Below are 27,349 nucleotides of genomic sequence, written 5' to 3' on the forward strand. Positions count from 1 at the left end.
GGAACTAAATGATGGATTGGTCGGTCTTAAGGACTTAACCCCCTGCTGTTTTTTTGTTTATTTCGTCAGATCGGTCAGGCTTAACTCCTGCTAATCTTGTTTATTTCGTTGGATTCGCCTATCCATGTGTTAGTTTACAGGTACCCACCACCACTCTCCACGCACTCGGCTCGGCTAACCGCTAACTGCCACTGGCACCTTCTGCTGAACGGCAAGACGAGAGAGAGACAGAGAATTCCACTCTGCATGTGCTGCAAGATCACAGTAGATCAGAGGCTCAGAAAAGATAATGCCCAAGTGTTGAAACAGTTGCAGATTTCACGGGAGAGGAGCAGTTGTGTACTTTGCCATGCTGAGCACTGATCTGAACAGAATCAAATTGAGGGGGTAGGTTGTCCATTTTTGTGATATGAAACAAGCTTTACTGTTTAGCTCTGATTAGCCACAACAAGAAAATGTGAGTGTGACATACAGCCACCAATCTGTAGAAGACTCTTTGCTGCAAACCATTCAAAATGCAGTAACTTTGGTCTCTCTTTCTTTCTTTTTTTTAAGATAATGAAATTGTTTTACATATCTGACCTCTACCATAAGGCACATAACCCAGTAATAACTTCGGCCTCTGCTGATCAACTTGCAGTAGTTATTTGCTGAAGATTCAGCATTCGACCTCTTGGTGATGTTGCATTATCCTACAGTTATGTGGTAAGTAAGCTACACATCAGTTTAATGCTGCATCAAAAGCTGATTCAGGGACAGTTCAACTCATGTGTGCCTTGCTGTTTAATTACTGAACACTGAACACTCCCAATTGTGATGCACATGCACAACTCTGTCTGGTCAAAATCACCGGTGGTCAGACCAAAAACAAGATTAGTTTACAGGTCAGCTTGTTTGATTGGTTCTGGAGATTAGATTACCACGATGTGGACGAGCTTAATCATCGGGGGATGCTGTCAAAGTTGAGCCGACACCTCTGTTTTCTGAAGGGTGGCAGCTGGCATCTGCTCTCCCCAAATGCAGAAACGTGAAATCCGTTTGTTTAGCTGATAGCTACATCAAGGGGTCGGCATGGAATAGAAAAGAAAAGAAAAAACGTCTGTTTCATCTAGAAAGAAGATGAAAACTGGTACTATGGTTTTAATTAGCTTTAAATGAATGTACTGAGAATTGCCATGTGAAACTGAAAACTGCTACTACTACGGTTTTAAATGAACACCGAGTTTTGGTATAACTTAATAATCTTTCTTGTGATACGAAATTTGTATTCTAGTATCAACATCAATGTGCCCATTTGATTATAGAAGAGTAGTTAGTACTCATCCAATGCAGTTTCTTAAGTAAGGTGGTGATGGTCCATGCTTGCTTGCTCACATGTACTGCTGCAGCTGCTGCTGAGATTATACAATGGCACATTATTATACCAGCCGTTGGACACAGACAGACATGGAATTTTGTAGTACTTGTCAGAACCGATTCCTCTCCTTTGTGTGCGACTGTGTGGAGAGTGGAGTGTACCAGGCCTAGATCTCAACAGTAAGCATTTTTTTTTGGCATGCCCTGATGTAGTTCTCACATGGTGTTTAGGACCAGGCTTTGTAGCTTGCAACCCCTGTGATTACTAGCTGCCAAGTTAAAGTTCCAAGTTTGCAAATTGCCTTATACAAAGTGACAAGGGGCAGCTTTCAAAGCTCAGACTTGAGACTTGATGGTCCAATGGGCACATGATCTTTGTTGCTTCATGGAGCAGGGTGTTTTTGCATGGCATACAAATTTACTCTCCTTTTCTCTTTGCAATTTTGTGTACGTTTTACCAGAACAAGACAGGCAGAAATATAAATTTGAGATATTTGCAGGATGCGTCCTGGCTGCGTTGCGACTTCTGAAGAGATTTGGCGTTGGCATCCTGAGTGGAATATCTTGAGGTGAAGTAGGTGACCCTAGATTGTTGTTGGCTGATCCTGAGTAGCATTCCACTACCAGATTCCAGGGATCATGGATTGCTGGCTGGTACTGGTATCCAAATACTATATATCCCTTCCGATGCTGATGTGCTTAAAAGTCATCTTTTTCTTAGAAAACCCTGCATATTCGCACAGAATTTTCACAACAAAACAACAGCAGACACTTGTGCGGGTAAGCAACACAATAGCTGCTGTGTAACAAGCCAGAAGCCAAAGTTACTATACCATGCAAACCGAATGAGTAATAGCGTAGCAAATACACTATGGTCCCATTGTTTCGCCTATCTTGGAATAAGCAAAACGGCATATTTACAAACGAAAAGTAGCTTGTGAATAAAACGTTTATATACGTGTTTTTAGCGACCTAAAAGCAAAACTGAAAATAAACTTCGATGAAAAAACATCAAAATCACCTTTAAATTTAAGGTTGAAAATTCAAATTTTGGCTGATAAGGATAAGCGAAAAGATGAGTTCCTATCAGTTCCATAAATTACTGAACCATGTCAGTGAACTCCTTGTGTGGAACACTATTGTAAAGAAATGAAACGAGAAACACAAGAGCACCTCAAAAGCTGCAACATTCCACCGAACCATAAAAAATTTCTGCCAGATGACAAGGACGGGAATTATGAAGAGAGCCGACATCCAGATCGCAGATCCAACAATTACAAGTGGAGCAAGCAACTTTATTTGCTGCTGGGTACCGCTTCCGTGCCACTGCCATACACACACATGGAAATTAATCAAGGCAAACTAACCCAAGTACCCAACGCAGAAGATGGCAACAACTATCAAGGACGGTAAAACTTTCTGAAGCACTTAGAAATTTAGAACTGAAAGCCACCAGATCTTTCTAACTCAAGCAAAGAATGCATTCTGTACAGTGGGTCAAAAGGTAAAACATGTGATTCATGCTGCAACATACCAGATAAAACAGCAGCTACAAAATTGGTGGTGCGAATAACATATAACTGCGGTTTGTCAACTATTTAAGCCTCAATAGGAACATCCTTACTGCCCCCCGTGGACGCAATCTTCACCTTCTTACCGCCTTTTTTGCTTGATTTGCTTGATTTTCTTTTCTTTACCGACTTTTGCAAGTTCTCTTCTGCTACCAATGCATCAGGCTTCGCCTGTGCAATTTCACAATTCTCTACTGATGAGCCATTTGCGTCATCTCTGGTTGTGCCCTCATCTATGTCCGGATCTACAACAGACATCCGGGTCAAGGTGTAATCCAATAAAAATGTGCTTCGTACTAGTCTATCAACTCTGCTGAAATGCCTCTGTGAATATGGAATAAGTCCCTCAAGGAGCTCACTGATGCCCTTTATCTGCAGAAACAAATGGTGTCATAAAAAGAGTAAAAGTTTGTTATATGAGGCTCTTGGACATAACTCAGAAAGGGGGAAAGGAAGTACCTCCAGGATATCAGTGGGAGGCAAGCTCCTCAATACCCGAAAAAGCACAAACTGTGCAACATGACAAAGCTTAGGTTTTGTGTTCCATTCCCGGATATACTCAAGAAGTACGCGAAGCCCTTCCTTTGGAAGACCAATAAGGGCTTTTTCTATTGGGTCCTCCAGATCAGACTCCCTGCACACTCATGTGATATATCAATTTGTTATCAAAGAAAAACTAGTGAGCTTCAATAAAGGATTATGAGTACCTGCAAAGCTGTGTGAATAACTCAAGAAGCCTGTGGGGTCTTCTAAGCTCAAATGCAAGTTGTATTGCTTTTGCATAGTCATAATCTGATACTGCATTTTCTAATTCCTGACCTCTCAACAGTTCCTCCTCCTGCAACAATGGTGAATGTAATGAGTATTGCAAGTGTGGAAATTAAATAAAAATATTTCTATATAGATTCCAAGAGCCACCTTTGTAAAAGAAACAAGTGTAGCTGATCTGGAAATACAAGGGAAAAGTCTAAACCCACAAAGATTGGTGGGCAGAAAAAAAAAAGATATTAATTACTAGATTGACATCAGTCATCAGACCATGTGTTCAACACAGTAACAGACACAAGTACATCTCTTATGTCTTTACAAGAACTCAAGAAGCACTGCACTGAAAGTATAATAGAACACATCACTTACCTTTTTACGAAAATCTTCCTGTTTATCTTCCATGGTACAGTCATGCCAAAGGTTAAGAACAGCATCAGTTCCGCCAGTAGCAAGCATTTCAGTTTTCTTGCCAACAGCCAGTGCCCAAACCTGTTGAATGACTGAATCAATTGCCAAGTCCATCTTAAACATGTACCAGAAAAGATCTCTTCCACATTGCCTATTAAATATTAATGATCTCGATATTGCAAAGTTTTTGTCAGGTACTGAAATACATACTGAATAATTTCATAAACTACACGTTCTTCCCAAAGAGGAATTTTAGAGCAAAAGAGGTCCCAATTTATCAGAAAAGGCAAGTTCATGGCATAGCCAAAGTGAATGTTAGATTGTCAGAAAGCCATAAGCCATGAACAACAATGGCAACAGTTTTCTGCTTGACTGAGCACAAATAGGTTCGTTCCTAATTCTATAAATATTGGTAAAAACTTCAATAGATAGTGTTATAATTCTCAACTCAATGAAGAGATTGCACTATTGACATACTGGAATTGTGATAATAATAGGTTGATATACTGCTAGGGTTTTCAATGAAAAACAGAGCAGATGAGACTATCATACCTTCCCATCATGCTTATCGAAAGTAGCAATGCATTCATTTGTTTTGATGGTCCATAGCTTAACAAGGCCATCGCTTCCTACGACAAGGAACATCGCAAGAATAGTGTCAATAAAGTTTCTCCCTTGAAAAGTACCTTAAGAATTTGTCCTGTTTCTTCTTACCACAAGAAACAAATTGGGTCCCGTGTGAAAGGAATGAGGCTCGTAAAACACTAGATGTATGGCCCTCAAATGTCTTCAAGCATGAACCATCAGCAACAGCCCATATTTTGACTGTTCTGTCACCAGATGATGTAATGACACACTGCTCCACAGGAGAAAACTCGACTGACCAAATGCCCCTTTTATGCCCTTTAAGGACAACAGAGGGCACTAAGTTTGGAAGTTTCCATATGCATGCAGTACGGTCCTGCAGAAGCAAGGTAATGAGATCTAATGACAAGTTCGATGATTTAAGCCAAATAAAAAGCCGATGACCATTAAGTATAACATACTGCAATCTAACCTCAGAACCACTGCAAACAAGACCGTCATTAGGCGAGACAGAAAGAGAATTAATATCTTTGTCATGTGCAGCTACAACAGCTTTTGCTTTGAGAGGAACTTCACTGCCAACATCATCAAGTGTATCATCCCAGCTCCATATCTTGATGGTCCGATCACTAATAACAAGAAAACCTCAATTTTAGAACAATGTCAACAGTAAAACACTGGAAAGAATTACATGAGAAATGGTACTATTATTCTCAAAACTAATACTCAGGAGTCCATGAATAGTTCTGCTACTAAGGCAAAGTTGGATATCCTCATAACACTCGCCACTCATGCTCATGCACAGGGAGAATCAAACCAAAACATGGCATCTGAATTAATGCGTTCTTTGCACGACTCTAGAGGAAGATTTGCAACGCACACGAAACGAGAAAGCTCATTAGCACATAATGAATTAAGTATTAACTATTATAAACTTGAAAAATAGATTTATTTGATTTTTTAAAAACAACTTCCATATAGAATTTTCTTTTGCAAAATAATCACCATTTAACAGTTTGAAAAGCGTGCTAACGGAAAATGAGGAAGTTGAAGTTTGGAGTTGAAGAAAAGAACTAAGCCTAGTCTCACAAGAGTTGTCAGTAGCTAATAAACATGATGCATCAGAGAAACATGAATAATCGGAGGAAATGAATATAACGATTGGTCAATAGATAAACAGAATTACATAGCATACAAAAATCAGAGGAACTGATTATCTAAAGTGGAACAGAAATAACTTGAAAACTAACCTGCTTCCACTAACAAAAAAATTCTTAGATTTCTTTGAGAATGCAACGGAACCAATAGCTCCCAGATGACCTTTACCAATACCAATGCAGCTTCTCCTTTCCATATCCCAGAGTCTCACCTGCGAAATGCAAAAGTCAAATGCAACACGAGAAAAGACTGCAAAAACAAAACAAAAAAAAAGAAAAGGAAAATATGTCAGTTTCAGTCAGAATAGGCCACTACAACTTACAGTGCTATCTTTGCTCCCAGTCACAACAAGTGTCTTCCCAGAAGAAGAAATACAAGTGTCGATGCAAACAACAATTTCAGTGTGGCCAGACAGCACATAAGAACATGACATCGATGCAACGTCATAAACACGGACCTACATACGGAGGAAATAGTGTGAGAAAGCTAAAATACATATGTCCACAAGAACTGTACTAAGATTTAGGGGCAACTCACCTGCTCCAAGTTAGTAGCTACAGCAAGATATTGTTCATCCTCCCCAACAAACTTCAAATCAAGAATCTCATCATTATAACCTACTAGGCGTTTATATAAGTTCAGCTGGAAGTCCCCTCCGTCAGTTCTCGTGGGACAGTAGAACAAAAACTGCTGATCGGCAGTGGCACATAGCAGTCCTTGATCATCTGACAACATAACAGCAGAAGTAAAACCCCTTCTAGACTCCTCATTCTCTGTGTTAACGGTTACATCGGATGATTGCTGCTCATATATACACTGAGCACTGTGGAATGACCAAGAAGCAATCAATTTCATGCAGTCCAGAGCTAAGCAAAATAGCACTGAACTGAAAATGCAACGACTGACGTACCTTTCCAAGCACCAGATGCGAACTACTCCACGTTCACCAACCGTAAGAAAATAACCATCTGTTTTGCGTTTTATATTTGCCGGTTCACCCAAACAAGACAATAAATTACTTCCTGGTCCAATGAAGGAAACATCTTCTATCATTTCAAATGCTGGTATTGTCTTCTTTGAGTTGTACTTACGAACATCCCACACATTCACAATCTGCAGATGTTCCATGTATACTCAAAATTGCATGCAGCTCCAGAGAGAGAGAGAGAAACACACACACACACACACACACACACACACACACAGAGAGGACATAGTAGAGTATATAATCAAGAATGCTGAAAGTCTAGCCAACAGGACTCATCTAGAAAAATAAACAGGACAATGATATACTAGCCTATTTGTTCTTTATTAAAACTTGGCAATACGAACAGCTAAAACCTACCATGGTGTTATAGAGCCTAGGAATTTATTAAGAGAGTAACTTGCATTCGGTTGGGTAGTTTTATGTACATGGATGCACTCAAAGAGCACAAAAAAAAACCTTGTAATTTATGATTGTTCCAATCAACGCCAACTGATTTTAGAACTCCGGTAGCAAATAAAAATATGAACATGCAACACTGAAACAGAGGCATCACAGGCAACATCTATAGTATTGCTGGAACATGACAGGCATTGCCACATAACGCTTTTTTTATTAATTAGAAGAGATTCAGTATCTCAATCTTACCTTATCCCGCCCAGCACTAAGCAATGTTTGTCCATCTTCAGATAAGGCTAATGATGTCACAGCTGAAAAATGCTCTTTCAGCACAGCGACACACTTTTTGCTTTCAAGGTTCCAAACTCTCACAGTGGCATCTTCACTTCCAGAAAATAGCTAGAGAACAAAGAAACAAGGGTAATTTTTATAGTACCAAGAGTAGAAGAATACAATGAAGATGTGAATACTGAATAAACAACACTGGAGTAAATATATCATTAAAACCAAGTACATCTGATTATGGAAATCAAGCGGCTTAGCCTAACAAGCTCAAAGAGCATTTTCATTGATGACATTCACATATCGTACTTCTACTTACCAGAAGGCGCTTCGGATCTTTGTGGAACATAACAGTCGTCACAACACCTGCGTGGCCTCTAAAGAAATGTGTGCAAAACCCACCATCAACATCCCAAACGCACACCTTTTTGTCTGCTCCAGCAGTTGCAAGCAACCCACCAGAAGCATGGCAGGCCATGGCCCTAATAGGACCATCGTGCCCCTGTAAGTCATAAAAGAAATACATAAGCTTATCACACATGTTATACCGGGAAAAGCTTGCCAATGTGCCATAATAAATTAATAATTTACTGAAGTGAACTACTTTGAGTGGCAAAAGAAGTTAAAAGTTATCAGGGAAGCCCCACTTCTGATGAACTTATGATTGCAAAAAGCAGTTGATGAACAGATTTTTTTCTCATTTAATTGAATCTACATGGAGACAGTAAATTTGGCTGACCACTATAACATGTCGTTTTAGTCATTAATATGTGTAACATTACACTCACTAATGGATTGAGGCACATCATTCGGATCGACTCGGTAAGAGGAGAGGGTGGGGGGAAAGGTATTACAGTCCCACCACTACATAAGTTCCACATTCATAAAAACAAAGCAATGCACAATATAATCCAAAAATAGAGGTTTGTGAGGTTTATCTAGTGTGCTTATTTGTATTGTATCATAAAAACGCACAATATGAACAGTTCACAGCACAGAGTGTTAAGCCAACAATATACTTTCAGGGACGCAAATATGACTCCAATGAAATTGCTAAAAGTAAGGCGAATTCACCATATCCCTTGCACATCATTCAAATTGGAGACAGTACATGAAATCACCGCATAAGTGCACAACACATCGAGTTCTCACAGAAGAGATGTTACCTTCCAGCTGCGTGTGCAAGTGCGGGACGCGAGGTCCCAGACTCGAATAAGCCTACTGTGCCCCGCGGTGAAGAGGAGGCGGGAGTCGGGGGACAGCGCGAGCGCCGTGACGGCCTCGTTTTCGCCCTCGATCGGCTCCCCGATGGCGGACGCGTCGGCGGCGGACACCAGGCGCACCTCCCCGCCGCAGGCGCACGCGAGGAACGCCTCGGCCTCGGCCTCGCCTCCTTCGACTTCGCCTTCGCCGCCTCCGGGAGAGCTCCCGACGGCGAACGGCCCGCCCGTGTAGAACTGCTGCAGCGAGCGGTCGCAGCGGTAGTTCTTCTTGAGGCCCTGCGACGAAGCCATCGCGAGGCGGCGGGAGGGAACGACGGCGGCGGAGGCTAGGGTTTTGCTGCGGCGGCGGCGGCGGCGCGAGACAGAGGATGGGTTTAAGCTAGGTGGCGGGTGTAAATGGGAAAGGGTGTCCCCGACATGTGGGCCCTATCTTGTAGGCTGACATGTGGATCCACCAATTGGGCCATTCATCCTATGTGACTAGCCCATATTAGCTGGACCTATACGGGTTCAACTATGTGCAGCCCAATAACGGGATTGGTACTTACGTGTGGCCCATATATGTTGGGCCGAAATGGGACTTCGATTTCATGAGGCCCGACAACTGGATCGGCCCCAACAGAAGCCCATAGATGCAAGGAAAAAGTACACCGAAGATCCCTCAACTTGTCATCGAGTTACGAAAGGGGGCTGCTATACAACGGAATCCCGTTTTTGAACGGGATGATACCAGTTAGGTATCAGGTTCTGATATACCTAACCGGTATCATATGTTTCTACCACGTATCAGGTGATACTTGCGAGGTATCAGATGATATCTCGATTCTTACCACGTAGAGGGTGATACTTGTAAGGTATCACATCCTGATACCTAACCGGTATCAGGTGATACCTATCAGATATCATGTGATTCTACCACGTATCATGTGATATTTGTGAGGTATCAGATGGTACCTATCAGGTTTCATGCGATTTTTACCACGTAGAGGGTGATACTTGTGAGGTATCAGGTCCTGATACCTAACCGGTATCGGGTGATACTATCAGGTATCATGCGATTCTACCACGCATCAGGTGATACTTGTGAGGTATCAGATGATACCTATTATATATCATGCGATTCTTACCACGTAGAAGATGATGATAGTTACGAGGTATCAGACGATACCTACCAGATATCAGGAGCCGGGCACTAAAGCGTCATTGCCGATGGTCCCACCGTCCACGTCCCACGCCGAAGCTCGTTGCCGGCGGCCACATCCTCCACCGCCCGCGCCACGTCGGAGCTCGTCGCCAGCGGCTGCGTCCTCCGTCATCCACTCTCCATGCCGGAGCTTGTCGCCGACAGCCGCATCCTCCACTGTTGATGCCACGTCAGAGCTCGTCGCCGGCGGTCGTGTCCTTCGTCATCCACATCCCACGACGGAGCTCTTCACCGACGGGCGTGTCCTTCGTCATCCATGTCCCACTCCGGAGCTCGTCGTTGACAACCGCATCCTCCACTGTCCACGCCACGTCGGAGCTTGTCGCCGGTGGCCGCTTCCTCCGCCGCCTCAACATACTTGCCAAGTACGTGCTCGTCGTGCTCCACGCCGATGATGCGGCGAGGGCAGCACCTTTGCGCTCTACTTCCTCATCTACCGCTGCGTCCGCACTAGGCTCCTCCTCCCCTGCACCGGCGCCGGCGCTGCCGGCAAGGAGCTCGCGGTCGCGCGCGGGGTAGTGTGTCGACGGTGCGGGCATGGGCGCCATAACGCCGCCGCCCATGTCAACCATGCGTGCATGCTGGAGCGGCACCGTGTCCTGCACAGGCTGCTGCTGCTGCTCGGGACGTGCATGGTCTGGTATTACTCCTCTTTGAATAAGCAAAGGTCCCGTTCGGACGGGATTCCGGTATGTAGCATTCCCGGTTACGAAATCATCCCCCAACCGCAAAACCAGATACCGGACGTCCCTCAACTAATTAAAACCGGTCACAGTAGATCCTTTAATGGTTTTGACCCCGGTTTTACCCTATGTGGCGGCTGAGTTAGCGTGGGACCCACGTGGACCCCATGTGTCAGGCTGAGTCATCTATCTCTCCCTCTCTTCTCTTCTGTGCGGGCCGATCGGTCTTCCTCGGTTCCTCCTCTCTCTCTCTCTCTCTCTCTCTGTGTGTGCAGGGCGGTCGCTGGGCAGGGCGAGGCGGGAGAGGAGGACGGCGCCGCGACGGCGGTCGGCGGCGGCGACAGCGGCAGCCCGGCGGAGCTCCACGGCGTGGGCGTGCAGCGGCCGTGCGCGGGCGTCGACGGGGAGGCGCGGGCGTCGCGGGTGGCGGGAAGGCGCGGGCGTCAACGAGGCGAAGCGGGAGAGGAGGAGGACGGCGCCGCGACGGCGGCCGGCGGTCAACCGAGCTTGAGCCAGTTCATGGTGGCAGTGGCGGTGGCAGGCGAGCGCGGTGGCGGCGGGCGAGCGCGGCGACGACTGCTGTTGGCGCCCCGTCTCAGCCCAACTCCGGCGGCAGGGCGAGCGGCTAAGTACGGCGGCAGTCCGAGCGGCAGCAGGGCCGGGGCGAGCGGCGGCTGGGATAGGGACGACGGGAGGGACCCCGAGTCGTCGTCGTGGCGTCGTGCTCCGTGTCGCTGACTGCCACCCGTTGCGCCAGTCCTCCTCTCAGCCGCGCTCCTCCCTCGCCGGCCACCGGCCGCCGCCCGTCGCACTGGCCTCCTCTCCACTGTGCTCCCCCCTACCGGCAGCCGGCCGCCAAAGGCTGCCCGTTGCGCTGGCCTCCTATCCGCGTGCTCCCACCGCCATCGCGTCGGCCTCCTCTCCGCCGTCCACGACGACGGGGGATCCTCCTGCCGCCGACACGACCTCGGCGCCACGTCTCCACCGCCTGCCATGCGGGCTCTTGGCGTTCTCCGTCGTGTTGGAGTTGAGCGTAGGCTTGATGTCCTCCAGGGCCTTGCTGACCTCCGACGACCACGACGTCGGCGCGAGGTCGTGGCCGTCGAGCTGCGGGAGCGGCATCACGGTTGTGGTGGGTTTCTTCAGCGGCAAAGGAGCTTGTCGGCAACGGCCTTGCCGCCTTGGCATAGGCCATGCAGAGACTGGAGGGGATGGAGCTGGGGATGCAACGTGTGCGAATGAGCATTAATGGAATCACCGTGGTGCTAGATGGAGACTTCTCCTCAACGCCGGGCAACTGCTTCACCAAGACGTACGAGATGCCCCATAACATGGCGGCCGGTGTCGACCGCAGAGCGCAGCAAGCCGTGTGGCGATGTGCCGGGGCCATGGTGATGGTCGAGCTTCCCGTGGCATGGAGCCCAACCGCGCCGGCCGCCGACGGGCGCGCGGCCGAGCTTGCCGACGGCAGGGGCAGCGGGGGTGTTGTCCCTGAGTGCATCCGGCGGTAGAGAGATGGCCCCGTGCTGCAGAGGGCCAGCCGCCGCTCATCTCGGCAAACTCGCCGACAGCTGAAAGTTGACATGGCGCTGGCTAGGGCGAGCGGCACGGCCGGGACTCGGCCGGCGAGTGCGAGCGGCGCGGGCGGCGTGGGCGAGCGGCGCGGTCTCCTCCCCACCCGTCGCACGCCATGCTAAGAGAGAAGAGAGAGAGGAGGAGGAAGTGAGAGAAGAGGGAAAGAGAAAGCTGACTTGGACAGTCTGACATGTGGAGCCCACACGGGTCCCGCGCTGACTCAGCCGTCACGTCGGACAAAACCAGGGTCAAAATCACCGAAGGAGCTAGAATAAACGGTCTTGTAAGTTGAGGGATGTCACATATCTGGTTTTGTGGTTGGGAGACGATTTTGTATCTCGATGACAAGTTGAGGGACCTTCGGTGTACTTTTTCCTACATGCAAACTTTATTTAGATGGGCCTTCAGCCTATGTCATCCACCGGGCCGTGCCGGCGCCGGCGCCGGCGGCATGGCCGGACTGCCGCGCCGCCGTTGAATCGTGAGAACGCTTTCCTTTCCCTTCCTTTCTGCATCCGATCCGCCTAGATCCTGGCGAAGAGGACGCTTCACATTTCCGCCCTGTTTAGTTCGCGAAAAAAGAAAAATTCTGTGTGATACATCGGATGTTTAACCGGATGTTGGAAATGAGTTCTCAGATACGAATGAAAAAACTTATTTCATAACTCGCCTGGAAATCACAAGATGAATCTTTTGAACCTAATTAAGCCGTCATTAGCACATGTGGGTTACTGTAGCACTTATGGCTAATTATGGACTAATTAGACTCAAAAGATTCGTCTCTCGATTTTCATGCAAATTGTACAATTAGTTTTTGTTTTAATATATATTTAATACTTCATACATGTGTCTAAAGATTCGATGTGATGTTTTTGGGAAAACAAATTGAGAACTAAACCAAGGCCTTCGTTTTGCACTGTTTCGCCTGGATTGGCACCGTTTTCGCTGGGATGGCGACTGATCATGCAGTAGCTTTTACGTGGTGGTTTTACTTGAAAGTTTTTGATTGAAAGGGCCCCTAATCTTTGGTGAGCGTTGAGGCTGCAGAAAAAAAAAAGCGAGCAATTTTCAGGTGTGACGTGCGAGTGCGACAGCGCGCGTGACTGATAGAGAGGCGTGCCGGCGACCCGCCGCTCTCTCGTACGTACGTGAAACCTAACAAATTAAGCATCTTAATTTCGTAGGAATAATCGATCGAACTCGATCCTTCAGTCTGTCTCATTAATTTCGCTGGTGGCAAGTAGCAGCACTAGTGGTCAGATTTCTACTCATGCATAAACATCGAATCTCAGATACTACCAAGTCGCAGCACGAGACCTGACCTCACCTGACGGCCGGAAAAACGGTGGCCATTTCTTAAAACATTCTTTCTCTGAACAAACCCATACATAAACATAGCCAGGCATCCTCCGACATCCGGTATATGTGGGGCTAGCTTTGTTAGTACTAGTGGTTTGGTTTGCACGTCGGCGTCGCTTTGGTAAACGCGGCTTGAAAATCTCTCTCGCCGGCGAGGCCGTGTCGCCGTTGCGGGCGTCACGCACCGACGGGTTTTTCAGCGGCGATGCGGTGAGCAAAGCGACCGCCTTTGCGCGCGCTAACGACCGGAAAACGACGCCCGGATGCGGCTCCCCTTCACGCACGAACTGATCAGTCAAGCCACTGTGAAAAATGTAAAGTACTACTCCCTCCGTTTCAAATTGCTTTTAAGTTTGATTAAATTTGTAAAAAAAAAATATTAATATTTTCAATCCAAGACAAATTTATTATAAAAATATATTCCATTATTGATTTGATGAAACTAATTTAGTGTTATAAAATTACTACGTTTGTCTATAAACTTAGTCAAACTTAAAATAGTTTGATTTTGACCAAAGTCAAAACGTTTTATAACCGGATACGGATGGAGTATGAGTGTGTTTAGCTCACGCTAAAATTGAAAGCTTTGTTGAAATTGGAACGATGTGACGGAAAAATTGGAAGTTTGTATGTGTGAAAAGTTTTGATGTGATAGAACATGGAAAAGTTTGAAGTTTGAAAAAAAGTAGTTTGGAACTAAACTCGGCCTCTATAGTAGTAGTTATAATAATTGTGTACTGACCGGTGAAAAAATGGGCTGGATGATTGGCACAGCTACACGTACATCGTGGCAGGCTGAGAGAGAGGCTACCGTTTCCAGTAGAATCTTCTCCGTTCGGTCGTGTTCATAAGCATATGGCCTTTAGCTCGCAGTTTCAGTGGTCTTGTTGGACGAGCAAGTAGTAGTACATAATATATGAGCAGACAGCAACGATCTTTCACAAGTGGACTCGGTCCGGTTATAGTTGTGTCACTGTCATGCCATCATTAATTTGTACACGCATGCGTACAAACGACGTGCATGGATGATGTACGTACGTATTATTGTACTATATATAGTATCACTACAGATACGGAAATTGGGAGATACTAGTCAGGTAGATAGATTTTCAATACTATGAAACTTCATATTCAGGTATGGCCATGCTTAACCCAAATGGTGGATCTAGTGAATTAAGTATATATATATACTGAATTTGATGTAATTAACTTCACTCTTCATCACTTAATTAATATGTCGACTTAATCTATGTTACGTATGGACGCTAATTGGATCTTCATATAATCATATACATCACTGATTTCGACCACTCCACTTGTAAAATAAAAAGGAAGACACAAAAGTCTGACGAGATCATAATTATTCAGAAGCATTTCTTCTTCAGCTCTGAGAAACTTTCGTGCATGGATAAGATAAACTGACATGCAATTCGCACAACAGGGCAAAAGTCAAGAGAGTTCGTTTAGCCTTCTGCTTAAAAAATTGTATATATAGTCCCTATCCTTTTGAAACGGCATCGTGAAGGACTTTCCCAAAAACTCTAAAAAGTCTACAATTAATCAGAATGACTCAATGATCACTCGGATTTAACTCACATCTTCCATGTTTTGTTTTGGGACGTACATTCAGTCAATGGCTTCAAACCTCGGGCAAACCTTTTACTTACCTAATTGCTAACCAATCCTGAGCCTTTTGCTGTCAATGTGGGGTTCGATCAGCACGCCATGTCATTGTTGAGGTCGTCACTGGAGTAGAAATAGCGGTACAAGTACTCGATCTAAGCAATATATACGTACATGATCCGAGTACCGTAAGCTGTTTCTTCAGAGAAGTCTGTCAACTTCACCTTCATTTTCTTCACCCCCACATAGCAACTTCCTACTCCAACTAATCAAGATGTTTGAGGGAGATAATTAATATGGTGTACTGTTATTGCATAGTTGACAGGCTCATTTTCACACAGTCATGGACAATAACATTACTAGCGTTTTCAACAATATATAAGCCTTTTTTCAACGTGTAATTGAGTGGTTTTTAATTAGATATTGCAAAAATGATTGATATAAAAGTGCCCATTTTCCAAAATGCCAACCTGTGTATATTGCAATTGGCTCTTTTAAGATGTTTTTAATACGGAGTGTAATCCTAGCTGTTGCTGGAGATCGTGTACGCTGTTTATGCAGAGATCGATTTGATCTATATCGACTCTAGAAGGCCGTCACCTTCACCTCCATCTTATTCACCCATACAAAGCAACTTCCTACTCCAACTAATCAAGTTGTTCGAGGTAATTATGGTATTGCACTGTTGATAGAGGCATTATTATGCCATGATCACATTGCCATGAACAGTATAATTAACTAGCATTTTTAACATCGGAAACAAGCATTTTTATTTCAACTTTTTGAATGGTTTTATTTGGATGTTCATCAGCCAAAACAACATGTATTGCTCATTTCCAGAAACAAAAGATATTCATCTTGCAATCGGCTTTGTGCAACAAGGGCAAGGACTCTCGACTGGTTAGGCTACAGAACAGTCATTCCCTCGTAAATGCTACAGTTGCCATAAGATTATGTTAGGTGTGGCTCCTTATTTAAGAAAAAATCTAGCTAGGATAAGAGTCCTATTACAATTTCAACTTCTATTTTAATTTGTAACGAACTAAGTTTGTACATATGCTCAGCACAAACTCTAACAATCTAACACAACAATTTTCTAAGATTTATTTAATCATTGGAATCCTCGCTGTGTTGATTGGTCATGACAAATAGCTAGATTTAGGGTCTTGTTATGAAGGACACTGGTACAGTACTTTCTCCATTTTATATTATATACAAGCTTTGAGTTTTTTTCTAGTTAAATTTCTTTAAGTTTTTCAAGTTTAGAGAAAAAAATATGTAACATATATAACGCCAAATTAGTTTTATATTATTTTATATAAATTTATATTGCAAAATTTCGGAATGACAAATCAAACCAGTTCAAACACATATTAGCTATCCGTTCTTATTTAACAAATCAAAATATAATGGCATACTAGCATAATCTACGTGGTCAAACTTTCAGAAGGTCGATGCCACGGAAATATTTCAATAGGGACGGAATATCGAATCTAACCCAATGATTGAACTCCATTAATCAAATCCAGATTAATCTGTATTTTGCGATTACAAAAATCAAAATCTCAATACACAGCGATCAATTAATGATGTCAGAAGTCCGAACTCCGACAACAGTCAATGATCTGCTGATGATAATTTAAAAAGAAGCTAATTAAGACGTGTTTAGATTTTGTACATCTCACTACCAAACATTTCATATCATAATACCCGATCGACTGAGACGAATTTTATGAACGGAAGCTGCTTTCTAGTATCTCTTTCCAGAACGGATCAAGATCACTCTCCAGAGTTGATAGATTTGGTAGCTCCAGGGGCTCCAAGCTGGGAAAATCCTGCACCTTCCAGTGATCAACAGATGCTGCCACTTCCCGTGGATAAGTTTCAGGCACCAATGCAGCATCGTTGCAGCACTGATCAGCCGGTTCAGCGCTTGATCTGAGCACTGGAGCCGTACTAGGTGTACTGCTAGTACTGTTCAGTTGCGGCGCCATGTCTTGCCCTGGAAAGCTTGGGACGACATCACGGAGATAACCTGGCTGGTAGTTTGCATGTGCCAATGCGTTCATCTGCTCCTGGAAGCTTGCGACGTTGCTGCTCGAGTTCACCATGGTGTTTGTTGCAGCTAGGTTGGTGGCCATGAGACCAGCAGTCGCAGCGACGTCGCTGCTAGAGGAGGTGATGGAATTCAGCAGGTGCTGCAGCAGCTGGAACTGCCTCAGCGCGGTGTCGAGGCTCCCGAGGCTCGCCACCGCCGAGAGGAGAGGCTGGAGCGCCGCCGCCGCCGCCGGCCCCGGCGGCGAGAGGAGAGGGGAGGCGGCGCCGAGGCCGCCGCCGTCGGCGAGGAGGTCGGGTGGCAGGCGCTGGTGGGTGACGGGGTCGATGCCCATTCGCAGCAGCTTCTTCTTGATGTGCGTGTTCCAGTAGTTCTTGATCTCGTTGTCCGTCCTCCCGTCCAGGTGCGTCGCGATCGTCGACCACCTAATTAATTAACACAAAAATCATAAGACGTTTACACTTCGATACTCGATCGATCGTCGTCGGAAAAGCAAGTACTTCTTCCGTTTCGTAACGTAAAACTTTCTCTCTATATATATATATGTATGTATGTATGTATGAAACTAGACATATCGTCGTTGGAAAAGCAAGTGTAGTCGTTACGCACTTGTTGCCGAGGGCGGCGTGCAGGCGGATGATGAGGCGCTCCTCGTCGTCGGAGAAGTTGCCGCGGCGGATGTCGGGGCGGAGGTAGTTGGTCCAGCGGAGGCGGCAGCTCTTGCCGCAGCGGTTGAGCCCCGCCGCCCGGGGAAGGCCGCGCCAGCTTCCGACGTGCCCGCCCTGCTTCTTGATGTGCTCCACCAGCGCCCTGTCCTCCTCCTCCGTCCACGGCCCTTTCTTCACCCCGGCGTCGTGGCAGCAGCACGGCGACCTCCCCATATCGATCGATCCCTGATTAAATTTGCTAAAACTTGCACCTACTAATTAACCTAGCTGAAGATGGCGATCGCTGACAAGACGAAGAGCACAAAGGGAACAAGACCCTGTAGTTGCTATTTATAATGGATTGAGGTGTATACGTACTAGGTTGTAAATGAAGCTATATAGCCATGGCATGTACATGTACTACGTCGTGCATGACAAGCACGCGCGAGAAAGGAGACTTGACATGCAGTTGAAACTTGCGTTTATTCTGTTGTTATTTTATTTTTCGTTTTCGTTTTCGCTACTGATTTGGTGTCTGAATGTTGTTTGCAAGTCAAAGAGAGCAGGTGGCGCTGGGGAGATCTATCGACGTAAGAGACGATATATCTTGCATGCTACGGTTCACACGCACGGAGACTGCACACACACACACATCAGTTACTATATATTGTCGCAGGGCAGGTAACAAGTGGCTACACTATATAAAAACTGGAGATATATATGTGTCTATAAGTATAATAATCCCCATAAAACATGCGTGATCTCTGAATTTTCAGAAGAGACCAGCTGCAAGAATCCGGAGCCATCCATCCTGACGTCGCGGACTAATCACACGGCTGTCTCCTCGCATAAATAAATAAATACAGATAAATCAAAAAGGTTAGCTGTTGATCCAAACAATCACCTAAATCTCTGACAGAGCAAGTACGCCTTTTTTCCATATTTTCGAGGAAACCTACTTATTTGAATATTGACTAATGTACTTGTTTATAAGATTAGAGAACAATTGATTTCATGTTGCCTAGCTATTAGCGTATTATCATCATCTGCTGCCAGTGTGTCACAAGCAGGCAAGGCAGCCCCAAATATTAGGACTGATAATCTGATATGATGAAGATGAACCTTCCGAGTGTCAATTCTGTGACGTCACTCCGAGGACTACCGTTTGTATAATGCATTGCATGGCTGCCAATAATCTTATTCAAATTGCGTCTACGTTTTGGTCTCCTGCGACAAGTAACTAACTACACGTACATGTCACATGTGCAGTCATGGCACTATTATGCTTCGTTCATAATACTGTTTTTTTTTTATGATTTAGTGATAAGTCCTGCAGAGGGCGGCTTGAGGCTTCAGAAAATGATTCGGTGGGTCGCGAATTTGGTGAAGAGTACGCTGAATATGCAATAATTATGCCTGCTTAGAAAAAACCTGCTGAAACAACTATTTCAAGCTTGGCATTTTGAAGAAAAGAAAGAGAGCAGTTATACTGGCTTGACTGATTTTTTTTTTCAGGCTTGACTGATTGGGTTTCCAAGCGCACGGCAGTAGTACGGTGGTCAAGCTCAGCAGAGGCCTCTGCCTCCACGCCTCCACGGCTCGTCTCGTCGCGGAGTTCTCATGGGCCATGGGTCTTGGCCCGTTTCAGATCAGCGGATTGGCCTAGTTACGCAGGTACCCGGCCCATGAATTCTCAGCCCAGTCCGCGTGCGACTGGGGTGGTGCCGCGCCGTGCTCGTGCGAGCCCAGTAGATAGACGGGCCAGATCTCGATCTCACGCACGCCTCCCTCATGGCCCATGGAGTCATGGGCCGTGGCCATCCTCGTCATATCAGATGGCGCTACATCATCGTGTCTAAAATTTAAATTTTTAATCTTAATTTTAAAACTCATTTTAATATTTCAATAGTAATTTTTTTTTTAAGAAATGTACTTATAACATGTAATTTTTTTCTTAAGTTATTTTTTATTACTAACAAGCTGGATGGCCCGCGCAATTACGCGGCTAGTATCCATACAAAACTATCTTTTTTTTTAACATATGAGTGTACTTAAAATTTCTTAAATAGGTATCTCGTTATCTTAGGACTTTTAAAGACTGAACCTTATCATCTTCATGTTTCTAATTTTATTATTTTTAAAAGTCACGTCAGTCGCTACTTCTTACTTCTTTCTTTGTCACCCCTTTATTTTTTTACTCGATCTACTACGGCTTCTATTCATCTCCTTGGAACTTTAAGATTAGACCTTATAAATTTTGGAGTTAATTATCTAGTTGGCTTTCATTTTTATAATTGTTAGAAGTCTCGTCAAACGCTGCCACTTTACTCCTCTACGTCCCGTCCGCTGCCTCATCTATTTATTGTCATTAGGATTTTAAAAATCGAACATAATTATCGTCAGCGGCATTGCCATTATATTCCTCTACGGTCTACCCGATGCTTTTCCTTTTAATCATCATTGAGATATTAAAAATTAAACGTGATTATGATTGTGGTTTATTTTTTTATTTTCTAGAAGTCCCACCAACCACCGTGATTGTGCTGCTTAACATGCTGCCCGTCATCTCTCCTTTTAATCGTCATTGGGATTCTATTTAGGGTTTTGTTTATAGCTTTACGCTTGCTGCCTTCCCTCTTTATTATCATTGAGATTTTAAAAATTGAACGTGATTATTATTGCTGTTTATATTTTTACTTTCTAGAAGTGCTGCCAATCATTGTGATCGTGTTGTTTTAACTACGTTTCCGTCGTCCATCCTCTTAATCGTCGTTGGGATTCTATTTGGGGCTTTGTTTATATTTTTTTAATGCCCCATTAACCGTTGTCACCCTACTCCTTTACGGCTCTATTGCTTCTCTCCTTTTTATTATCATTTGTCATCGTTGTGCTTCTAGATAGATTGTGTTTTTTTTAATATTTCATATTTTTTATTCCGTTATTATGTTATTTATAAATTGTATTTCTACTTGAACTCCTATAATTATTTTTATATTTTCGGAGTTTAATTTATTTTTTATTCCAAATTTTAAGTTAACTCGTATTGTGTTCTAGATGGTATTTTCGTTCGATATTTCTTATTTTTTATTCCAAATTTTAGTTATTATAAAATTGTATTCCTATATGAACTCTTATTTTTTCTTCTTTTTTTATTTCAGAATTTAGTTTTTTTATTCTGAAATTTAATTAATCTTATATTCGATTCTATATGGACTCTTCTTTCAATATTGCTTATTTTTTATTCCGAATTTGAATTACTCTTAAATTGTATTTCTACATAAACTCTCGTTTATATTTTCTAATTTCAGAATTTTTTTTATTTTTATTCTGAATTTTAATTAATCTATGTATGGACTTTTTTTTTCAATATTCCTTATTTTTTAATTCCGAATTTCAATTATTTTTAAATTGTATTCCTACTTGGACTTTTCTTTTTTTTTCTAATTTTGGATTTTATTTTATTTTTATTCTAAATTTTGATTAATCTTGTATTGGGTTCCTATATGGACTACTCTTTCAATATTGCTTATTTTTAATTCCGAATCTCAACTATTTTTAGATTGTATTTCTATTTGAACTCTTTTTTTCTTTTTCTCCGATTAATGTGGGAATTTCTAACCCCCACAGCGAACGTGGTGACTTCTTTCAAGCCTGTTTTAATAATATAATAGATAGATAGATAGATAGATAAGCGTTATGGTTTACAGTTAGTTATAGGTAGAACGATTGATTTGGCTGCTGTTCCGTTCATCTGCAGTCGTCGTTGTCATCGGTCTGATCATCTTATAGTACGCGACAAAAGGGAATGCAGCGAAGTTTGTGGTGTTAGTACACCTCATGAGTCATGAGATACCGTAGTACAGGTTTTAAAAATTTTATAAAGGAAACGGGACAAAAGCGAGAAAACGAAGGAATTTGGTCCCTAGCGTTTAGGATTTCGTTATGTCTCCAATTAGAGAAGCCACTGAGAGCACTTTGAATTCCGACCGCTAGGTTTGCTAGACCAAATCTTTGAAAGAAGACACAAATCTTCCCCCAGCGAATAAATCAAGTGTTTTTTTTTATAAACTCCAGCTTAACGACATCGACGCATGGTATATCTGCATATGATAGCACGAAGCAAAGCATCTGTATTTCAGATTAATAAGTGGAGAGGGAGGACGGATCAGGCACTTGAATAACCCAAAGCAAAATCAATCATGGATTATTCATCGCTCTCGTCACTACCCAACAGCAACATAGGTACTTGCCAAGTTGCAACGGACGGCACCAAAGTGCTGGCATTTCAGGCCTGCAAAATGATTTTATTTCTTCAGACAAAACGATTCTGAGGTCCGGAGGAGATCCCAAAGCTCCAGACAAGAACAACAACACGTCTCATTCTTTCCATACATAGCATCTCATTCTTGTGGATTGAACAACAGCACGTCTCATTCTTTCCATACATAGCATCTCAGTCTTGTGGATTCCAACTAAACAAATTAAGCTTGGCTCTTCTCGACCGCGTCGCCTATATTAACGCTTGGTCGATAGCTAGGTGGTCGTCGGACAGTTCAGAGAATTTCTGAAGAAGCACAGGTGAGAGAGGCAGAGCGATGAGAGGAAGCCAGAGCCACGAGCTGGAGACCGACGTCCCGGCGTCCGAGCTGTGGAAGATCTACGGCACGCTCCGCGCCGCCGAGCTGCTGCCCGAGCTGCTCCCCCACATCCTCGCCAAGGTCGAGCTCGTCACCGGCGACGGCGGCGTCGGCACCATCGTGCGACTGACTTTTCCTCCAGGTGAGACTGTAGGGTGTCTGCAGTTTAGGGCGGTGTGTCTGTGCCCTGTTGGGGTTAGCGGTGATCAACATATGTTGATAGAGTTTGAAAATGTTACTATATTTTTCTATAAATTTAGTTAAACTTAAATAATTTTAACTAAGAAAAAAAATCAAACGACTTATAATATGAAACGAAGGGAGTAGTTTTTCTCGGAGTATGAGTTTAGAGTCATTAGGTTGTGGGTGTGTTTTTGTTTTTTTAAATCTGATTATAACCTTTCAGAGTTATAATCTTGTATTCTTTTTAGCTATATTGATATGTGACTCGCACCATCAGCTGGTATGTTCGTTTTTTAAGAAAAAAAAGTCCTGAATCTTGATTGCTGATGAGTATCCTTGCTTGTTCTGCCACTTGTTAGGAATTCCTGGATTGCAGAGCTACAAGGAGAAATTCATCAAAGTTGACAACAAGAATTACGTTAAGGAGGCAGAGGCGGTGGAAGGCGACATCCTGAAGCTGGGCTTCCTCTCGTACATGATCCGGTTCGAGATCATTCGGAAAGGGGCCAACACTTCGGTTATAAGATCGACTATCGAGTATGAGATCGGTGATGAGCATCCAGAGCTCCAAGCCATGGTTAGTACCGCATCATTGGCTGCGACCGCTGAAAAATTTGCAGAGTATATCAAGACGCAGAAAGTAGCTCAGGCCAACACCTGAGATTATCTCAAGCTAACAAATGTATCGAGAGTAATAAATGGACGCACAGTTTCGTTGTCGCGCTTGCTTGTAAAACCATCGTGTGATACTGCGCAGTACGTGTGTTAATCATTATTCCTTTTTTATATAATTAAAGTTTTATTAAGACTCAGTCAAACCAAGATACTACAATCTAACAGAGCTCACCGCTAATCTCTATATGAAATGCACACAATAAAAAAGAAACCATCTAAAATCCCATCCCAAGCACAAGAGTGTGATTGGAACAAAATTAGTGGCTATGGATAGCCCAAGTGTATAGTCACCAGGTAACTAAAGTAATAACCCGTAAAGGAGAAAACACCATTTTATTATAAAAATAACCCCATTTATGCTTACCCAATAGATCAACAAAGAGCTAATGCACCAATCAAAAACAATTTTCTCATGTTTTTTGGAGCATATAAAAGCCAACGCCCAAACATATGAGTAACATTTCGAGAAGGTTGTAAATTATAAGCCATATGAATAACAGATTACACCGAACGAGATAAGTGACATTGGAAGAACAAATGTTGGATGGTTTCGTCCTTATGACAAAAGCAACACTTCTTACTAACTTTTCTTTTTCGCTTAGCTAGGTTATCCTTGGTGAGAATTACATCTTGGCGTAAGTACCAAAGGAAAATCTTAGCTTTTAGCAATACTTTTATCTTCCAAATACGTCTATTGATATTCAGGATGCCCGTGTGAACAAGAACTAAGTAGTGAGATTTGATCGAGGAGACCCTATTGGAGTGAGGTTCCAGTGAATTTTATCTTGCTCCTGTATCGAAACCAAATCAGCTCTACGAGGCAATAAGTTATGTCATGCAGCTGATTGTGCTCCAATTAAATCCTGTCTCCATGAAAATTTTTGTGGGTTTGTTTGAAAGATATGTGGGATAATTGACTGTTTATGCCTAAATATATTATAGAGACCAGGATATTGATATCCAAATGAGGGATTACCTAACCACTTACCTTCCCAAAACCTTATTTGGGAGCCGTCCCTAATATGAAAGGAACCAAACATGATTTTCTTCGGTTTCCAAACATGATTTTTGCAAAAATGTGAGTCCCCCGCTTTCCAATAAGCCTTAGCTAAGGTTATTATCTCGAATATTTATTATGTAGCATCTGCTACCACATTCCATCTAGGTGAGTAACTTGTATAACCACTTGCTAAGCAACATTATATTCTTTAGCTCGAGGTGTTGTTAATCATTGTTATCTCTTGTTTTTCAAAACATATTCTAAAAGGGACTAAGGCTGTGTTTGGCGGGGGATTTGCAATTATGACACTGCAAATATTAACCTTTACTATAATGACATTGGACCCATATTTCGTAGACATAGATGGACCCATTTGTCATCCACTCGGAGTGTCAAAACAACGAAGCCCTTATGTTTGCAGTCCCAATATTGCAATTTTCTCGTGTTTGGCAGCCAGTGTTTCCAACACCTCTCCCTTGTATTACGTACTCACGCTTTTCAAACTGCTAAACAGTGCGTTTTTTACAAAAAAGTTTCTATACGAAAGTTGCTTAAAAAATCATATTGATCCTTTTTTTAAAAAAAATAGCTAATACTCAATTAATCACGCGCTAATGGATCGCTCCGTTTTTCATGTGCACGAGATTTGTTCCCATCTCCTCCTGACGAACTCAGAGGGTTCATGAGGTCTTTACTCCATCGATCTCAAAACATCTCAGTATTTGATTAGGCACTACCTAATATTATAAATCTACATATAGACCTGTTCAGTGGTAGATTAGACCAACGGGTTACAGTCCTTGCACGTACGGCGTACCTTGAACATGGCAAGATAGAGTCTGATCGTTCACTCAAATCGTGAGCACAGGAGGCGATGAAAGGGAGCGTCTGCCACGAGCTGGAGACTGGGCTCCCCGCTGCCGAGGTGTGGGAGGTCTATGGCGGCTTCCTTGTTGCGCAGCTGCTCCCTCAGCTGGTTCCTGAAGTATTTTCCAAGGTTGAGCTCGTTGAGGGAGACGGTGGCGTTGGGTCTGTCCTGCATGTCGTCTTCGCTCCTGGTTAGAACCTGATCGAACCGAACACAAATACACCTCAGTTTAGCAAAGTTTTTTTAATCAAAATCTGTTTGTTTCTTTTGGGCCTCTTGACTTTGTGTTTTTATTTTCATGTTCCTAACTTCTCTTCCTTGTTTCAACGGAATGTTTTTTATAAAATTTTTCTACAGGAAAAATATATTAAAATCCATTTTAAGTTTTATTTTAGCTAGACGTGTAATTAATTATGTGCTGATTCATCATATCATTTTGCGTGCTGGGAGGTATGGCTCTCAAGTTTTGTTCGGCTGTTTGTATTGCTAGGGGCACATAGGGGAGAATTCATGAAAGAAAAGTTCATCAAGATTGACAATGAGAACTACATCAAGGAGGCAGAAGTAATAGAAGGTGGTTTTCTAGATCAAGGCTTTAAGAAATATGTCGTGCGAATAGAGATCATCGGAAAAACAGAAAACTCTTCTGTACTACGATCGACCATTAAATTCGAAGCTGAGGACGCAAGCAAGGCATCCTCTGTCAGCACCGGTGGTTTAGCTGCTACTGCTGAGGCCGTCACGAAGTATATGAGGGAACAGAGGAGCAGCGCCGAGCCTGAACAGGTTCCAAGGCAGACTTCAGATGAAGAGACCTTCTAGCCATTGTTACTGCAGAAGTTAAGATCAGGCCAACACCTGGGATCATCTCATGGCAAATGTATCGAGAATTCGAGAGTAATAAATGGACTCATAGTTTCGTCGTTGCGCTTGCTTCATTAAGTTTTCACCGAGAGCACACATCCAATGCATGTCTATGTCGTGCAATTGCAAAAAGAAATATCTACATACTACTATGACAAAAAAAAGGGGGAAAATGTACTGTCTGCAAATTGGATCACTCAACGGTTTGCCTGAAAAGAGTACTCCGCAAATACTGAATTTTCTCATCTAACACCATTGTGAGAAAGGCCCAGGGTCTTCCTGGCTAGCCGGTCCGGGTTCGAGCCCCACTACCTCCTTAATTCAAAATCAATTTAATCATTTTTTTATTTTTATTTTTTTCATCTAACACCATTGTCCCAGCCTCCCAGGCTGTGAAAATTCTTGCTTTGTTTGTATGTTGCAAAGACGAGGAATTGAGGAAACATTTAGAATTGCATGATAAGAAGAGGGCTACAGCCGTTCTTGTCAGCGTCAAAAAATTGTATTTGCTTGCGATCCTAGACTGTTCGATTATCGTTGAGCGGACCGGATTATAAGGGAATTTCTCGGTCGTTGCAGCATTTTTTTTCTCTTTCTCCGACGACTCAGCCTCCCAATGTTCATCCTTTCTTGACCAAGCGTTCGGTTACTAGTTCAAAAAAATAGCTGGGACCCCGCGAGCTTCGAATGTTCAGAATGCCGACCTGAAAGAACAAAAACACAAACTCCCCATTGAAGAGTAATCTAGGCCCTGTTTAGTTCCAAAGTTTTTTTTAAACTTCCAACTTTCCATTACATCAAACCTTTCATATATACACAACATTTCAATCACATCGTTCCAATTTTAACCAAACTTCCAAACTTCAGTGTGAACTAAACACAGCCCTACGCACCTGATCTGATGACTGCTTCGTTTGCATCACCTGATGGTAGCGTTTCCCCGCATGTGTTGGCAATCAATCAATCTGCATTCTAGTACCAATAGCGTTTAATAAGTTTTGTCATTGCAGAGCCAGCAGATGAGCAGAAGGTAGGTTGACGGTTGACCATACTAGGATGTACTGTATACTTGAAGGGGATTGGTATGCGGCGAATCTTAAATGGTTAACCAACTTAATTTACAAATATTATAGTTCCAATAGGCTGACATATAAATTTTGAGTTCAAAATTGGAATCTTCAAGTTGAAAGTCTTAACTTTCATGACAATTTATAGTTAAAAAACTGAAATGAGATGCAAG

The 27,349-nt window shown here is 43.3% G+C and overlaps 4 protein-coding genes across 6 annotated transcripts; 2 read left to right on the forward strand and 2 right to left on the reverse strand.

Annotated features, from left to right (window-relative positions):
* Positions 1-2,384: 2,384 nt before the first annotated feature.
* LOC4336833 (protein TORMOZ EMBRYO DEFECTIVE) lies at positions 2,385-9,082 on the reverse strand. 3 transcript variants are annotated; one of them, XM_026025010.2, is made up of 15 exons: positions 8,679-9,082; positions 7,832-8,014; positions 7,480-7,629; positions 6,757-6,959; positions 6,384-6,669; positions 6,169-6,303; positions 5,939-6,057; positions 5,161-5,317; positions 4,818-5,064; positions 4,656-4,732; positions 4,065-4,184; positions 3,635-3,765; positions 3,387-3,561; positions 2,891-3,299; positions 2,385-2,682 (listed from the first exon to the last, which is right to left on the reverse strand). In XM_026025010.2, the coding sequence occupies exons 1-14, from the start codon at positions 9,024-9,026 to the stop codon at positions 2,955-2,957; spliced, it is 2,676 nt and encodes an 891-aa protein (XP_025880795.1). In that variant the 5' UTR covers positions 9,027-9,082; the 3' UTR covers positions 2,385-2,682; positions 2,891-2,954. The 3 variants fall into 3 exon arrangements, with proteins under 3 accessions (XP_025880795.1, XP_066166099.1, XP_015637158.1); XM_066310002.1 differs by lacking the exon at positions 2,385-2,682 and having other exon boundaries at positions 2,792-3,299; positions 6,757-6,868; XM_015781672.3 differs by lacking the exon at positions 2,385-2,682 and having other exon boundaries at positions 2,792-3,299.
* A 7,612-nt stretch (positions 9,083-16,694) lies between these two features.
* LOC4336834 (transcription factor MYB41) lies at positions 16,695-18,242 on the reverse strand. Its single transcript, XM_015780328.3, has 2 exons — positions 17,845-18,242; positions 16,695-17,660 (listed from the first exon to the last, which is right to left on the reverse strand). The coding sequence occupies exons 1-2, from the start codon at positions 18,114-18,116 to the stop codon at positions 16,910-16,912; spliced, it is 1,023 nt and encodes a 340-aa protein (XP_015635814.1). The 5' UTR covers positions 18,117-18,242; the 3' UTR covers positions 16,695-16,909.
* Positions 18,243-22,165: 3,923 nt separating this feature from the next.
* LOC4336835 (norbelladine synthase) lies at positions 22,166-23,508 on the forward strand. Its single transcript, XM_015780329.3, has 2 exons — positions 22,166-22,661; positions 23,062-23,508. The coding sequence occupies exons 1-2, from the start codon at positions 22,478-22,480 to the stop codon at positions 23,361-23,363; spliced, it is 486 nt and encodes a 161-aa protein (XP_015635815.1). The 5' UTR covers positions 22,166-22,477; the 3' UTR covers positions 23,364-23,508.
* Positions 23,509-25,223: 1,715 nt separating this feature from the next.
* Positions 25,224-26,162, forward strand: LOC4336836 (norbelladine synthase). Its single transcript, XM_015779414.3, has 2 exons — positions 25,224-25,435; positions 25,736-26,162. Exons 1-2 carry the CDS (start codon positions 25,252-25,254, stop codon positions 26,065-26,067), a joined length of 516 nt encoding a protein of 171 aa, XP_015634900.1. The 5' UTR covers positions 25,224-25,251; the 3' UTR covers positions 26,068-26,162.
* The last annotated feature ends 1,187 nt before the right edge of the window (positions 26,163-27,349 follow it).

Source organism: Oryza sativa, chromosome 4, assembly GCF_034140825.1.
Source record: "Oryza sativa Japonica Group chromosome 4, ASM3414082v1".
NCBI lineage: Eukaryota > Viridiplantae > Streptophyta > Magnoliopsida > Poales > Poaceae > Oryza > Oryza sativa.

Bases quoted from the DNA above. Each gene is read 5' to 3' on its own strand.
- LOC4336833 (XM_026025010.2), bottom strand. From the start codon at position 9,026: ATGGCTTCGTCGCAGGGCCTCAAGAAGAACTACCGCTGCGACCGCTCG. The intron at 3,766-4,064 runs GTAAGTGATGTG...CCATTGTTGCAG, and splicing joins AGGAAGATTTTCGTAAAAAG to GAGGAGGAACTGTTGAGAGG. The intron at 3,562-3,634 runs GTACTCATAATC...ATGAGTGTGCAG, and splicing joins TTATTCACACAGCTTTGCAG to GGAGTCTGATCTGGAGGACC.
- LOC4336834 (XM_015780328.3), bottom strand. From the start codon at position 18,116: ATGGGGAGGTCGCCGTGCTGCTGCCACGACGCCGGGGTGAAGAAAGGG. The intron at 17,661-17,844 runs GTGCGTAACGAC...TTAATTAATTAG, and splicing joins CACGCCGCCCTCGGCAACAA to GTGGTCGACGATCGCGACGC.
- LOC4336835 (XM_015780329.3), top strand. From the start codon at position 22,478: ATGAGAGGAAGCCAGAGCCACGAGCTGGAGACCGACGTCCCGGCGTCC. The intron at 22,662-23,061 runs GTGAGACTGTAG...GCCACTTGTTAG, and splicing joins GCGACTGACTTTTCCTCCAG to GAATTCCTGGATTGCAGAGC.
- LOC4336836 (XM_015779414.3), top strand. From the start codon at position 25,252: ATGAAAGGGAGCGTCTGCCACGAGCTGGAGACTGGGCTCCCCGCTGCC. The intron at 25,436-25,735 runs GTTAGAACCTGA...TTGTATTGCTAG, and splicing joins GCATGTCGTCTTCGCTCCTG to GGGCACATAGGGGAGAATTC.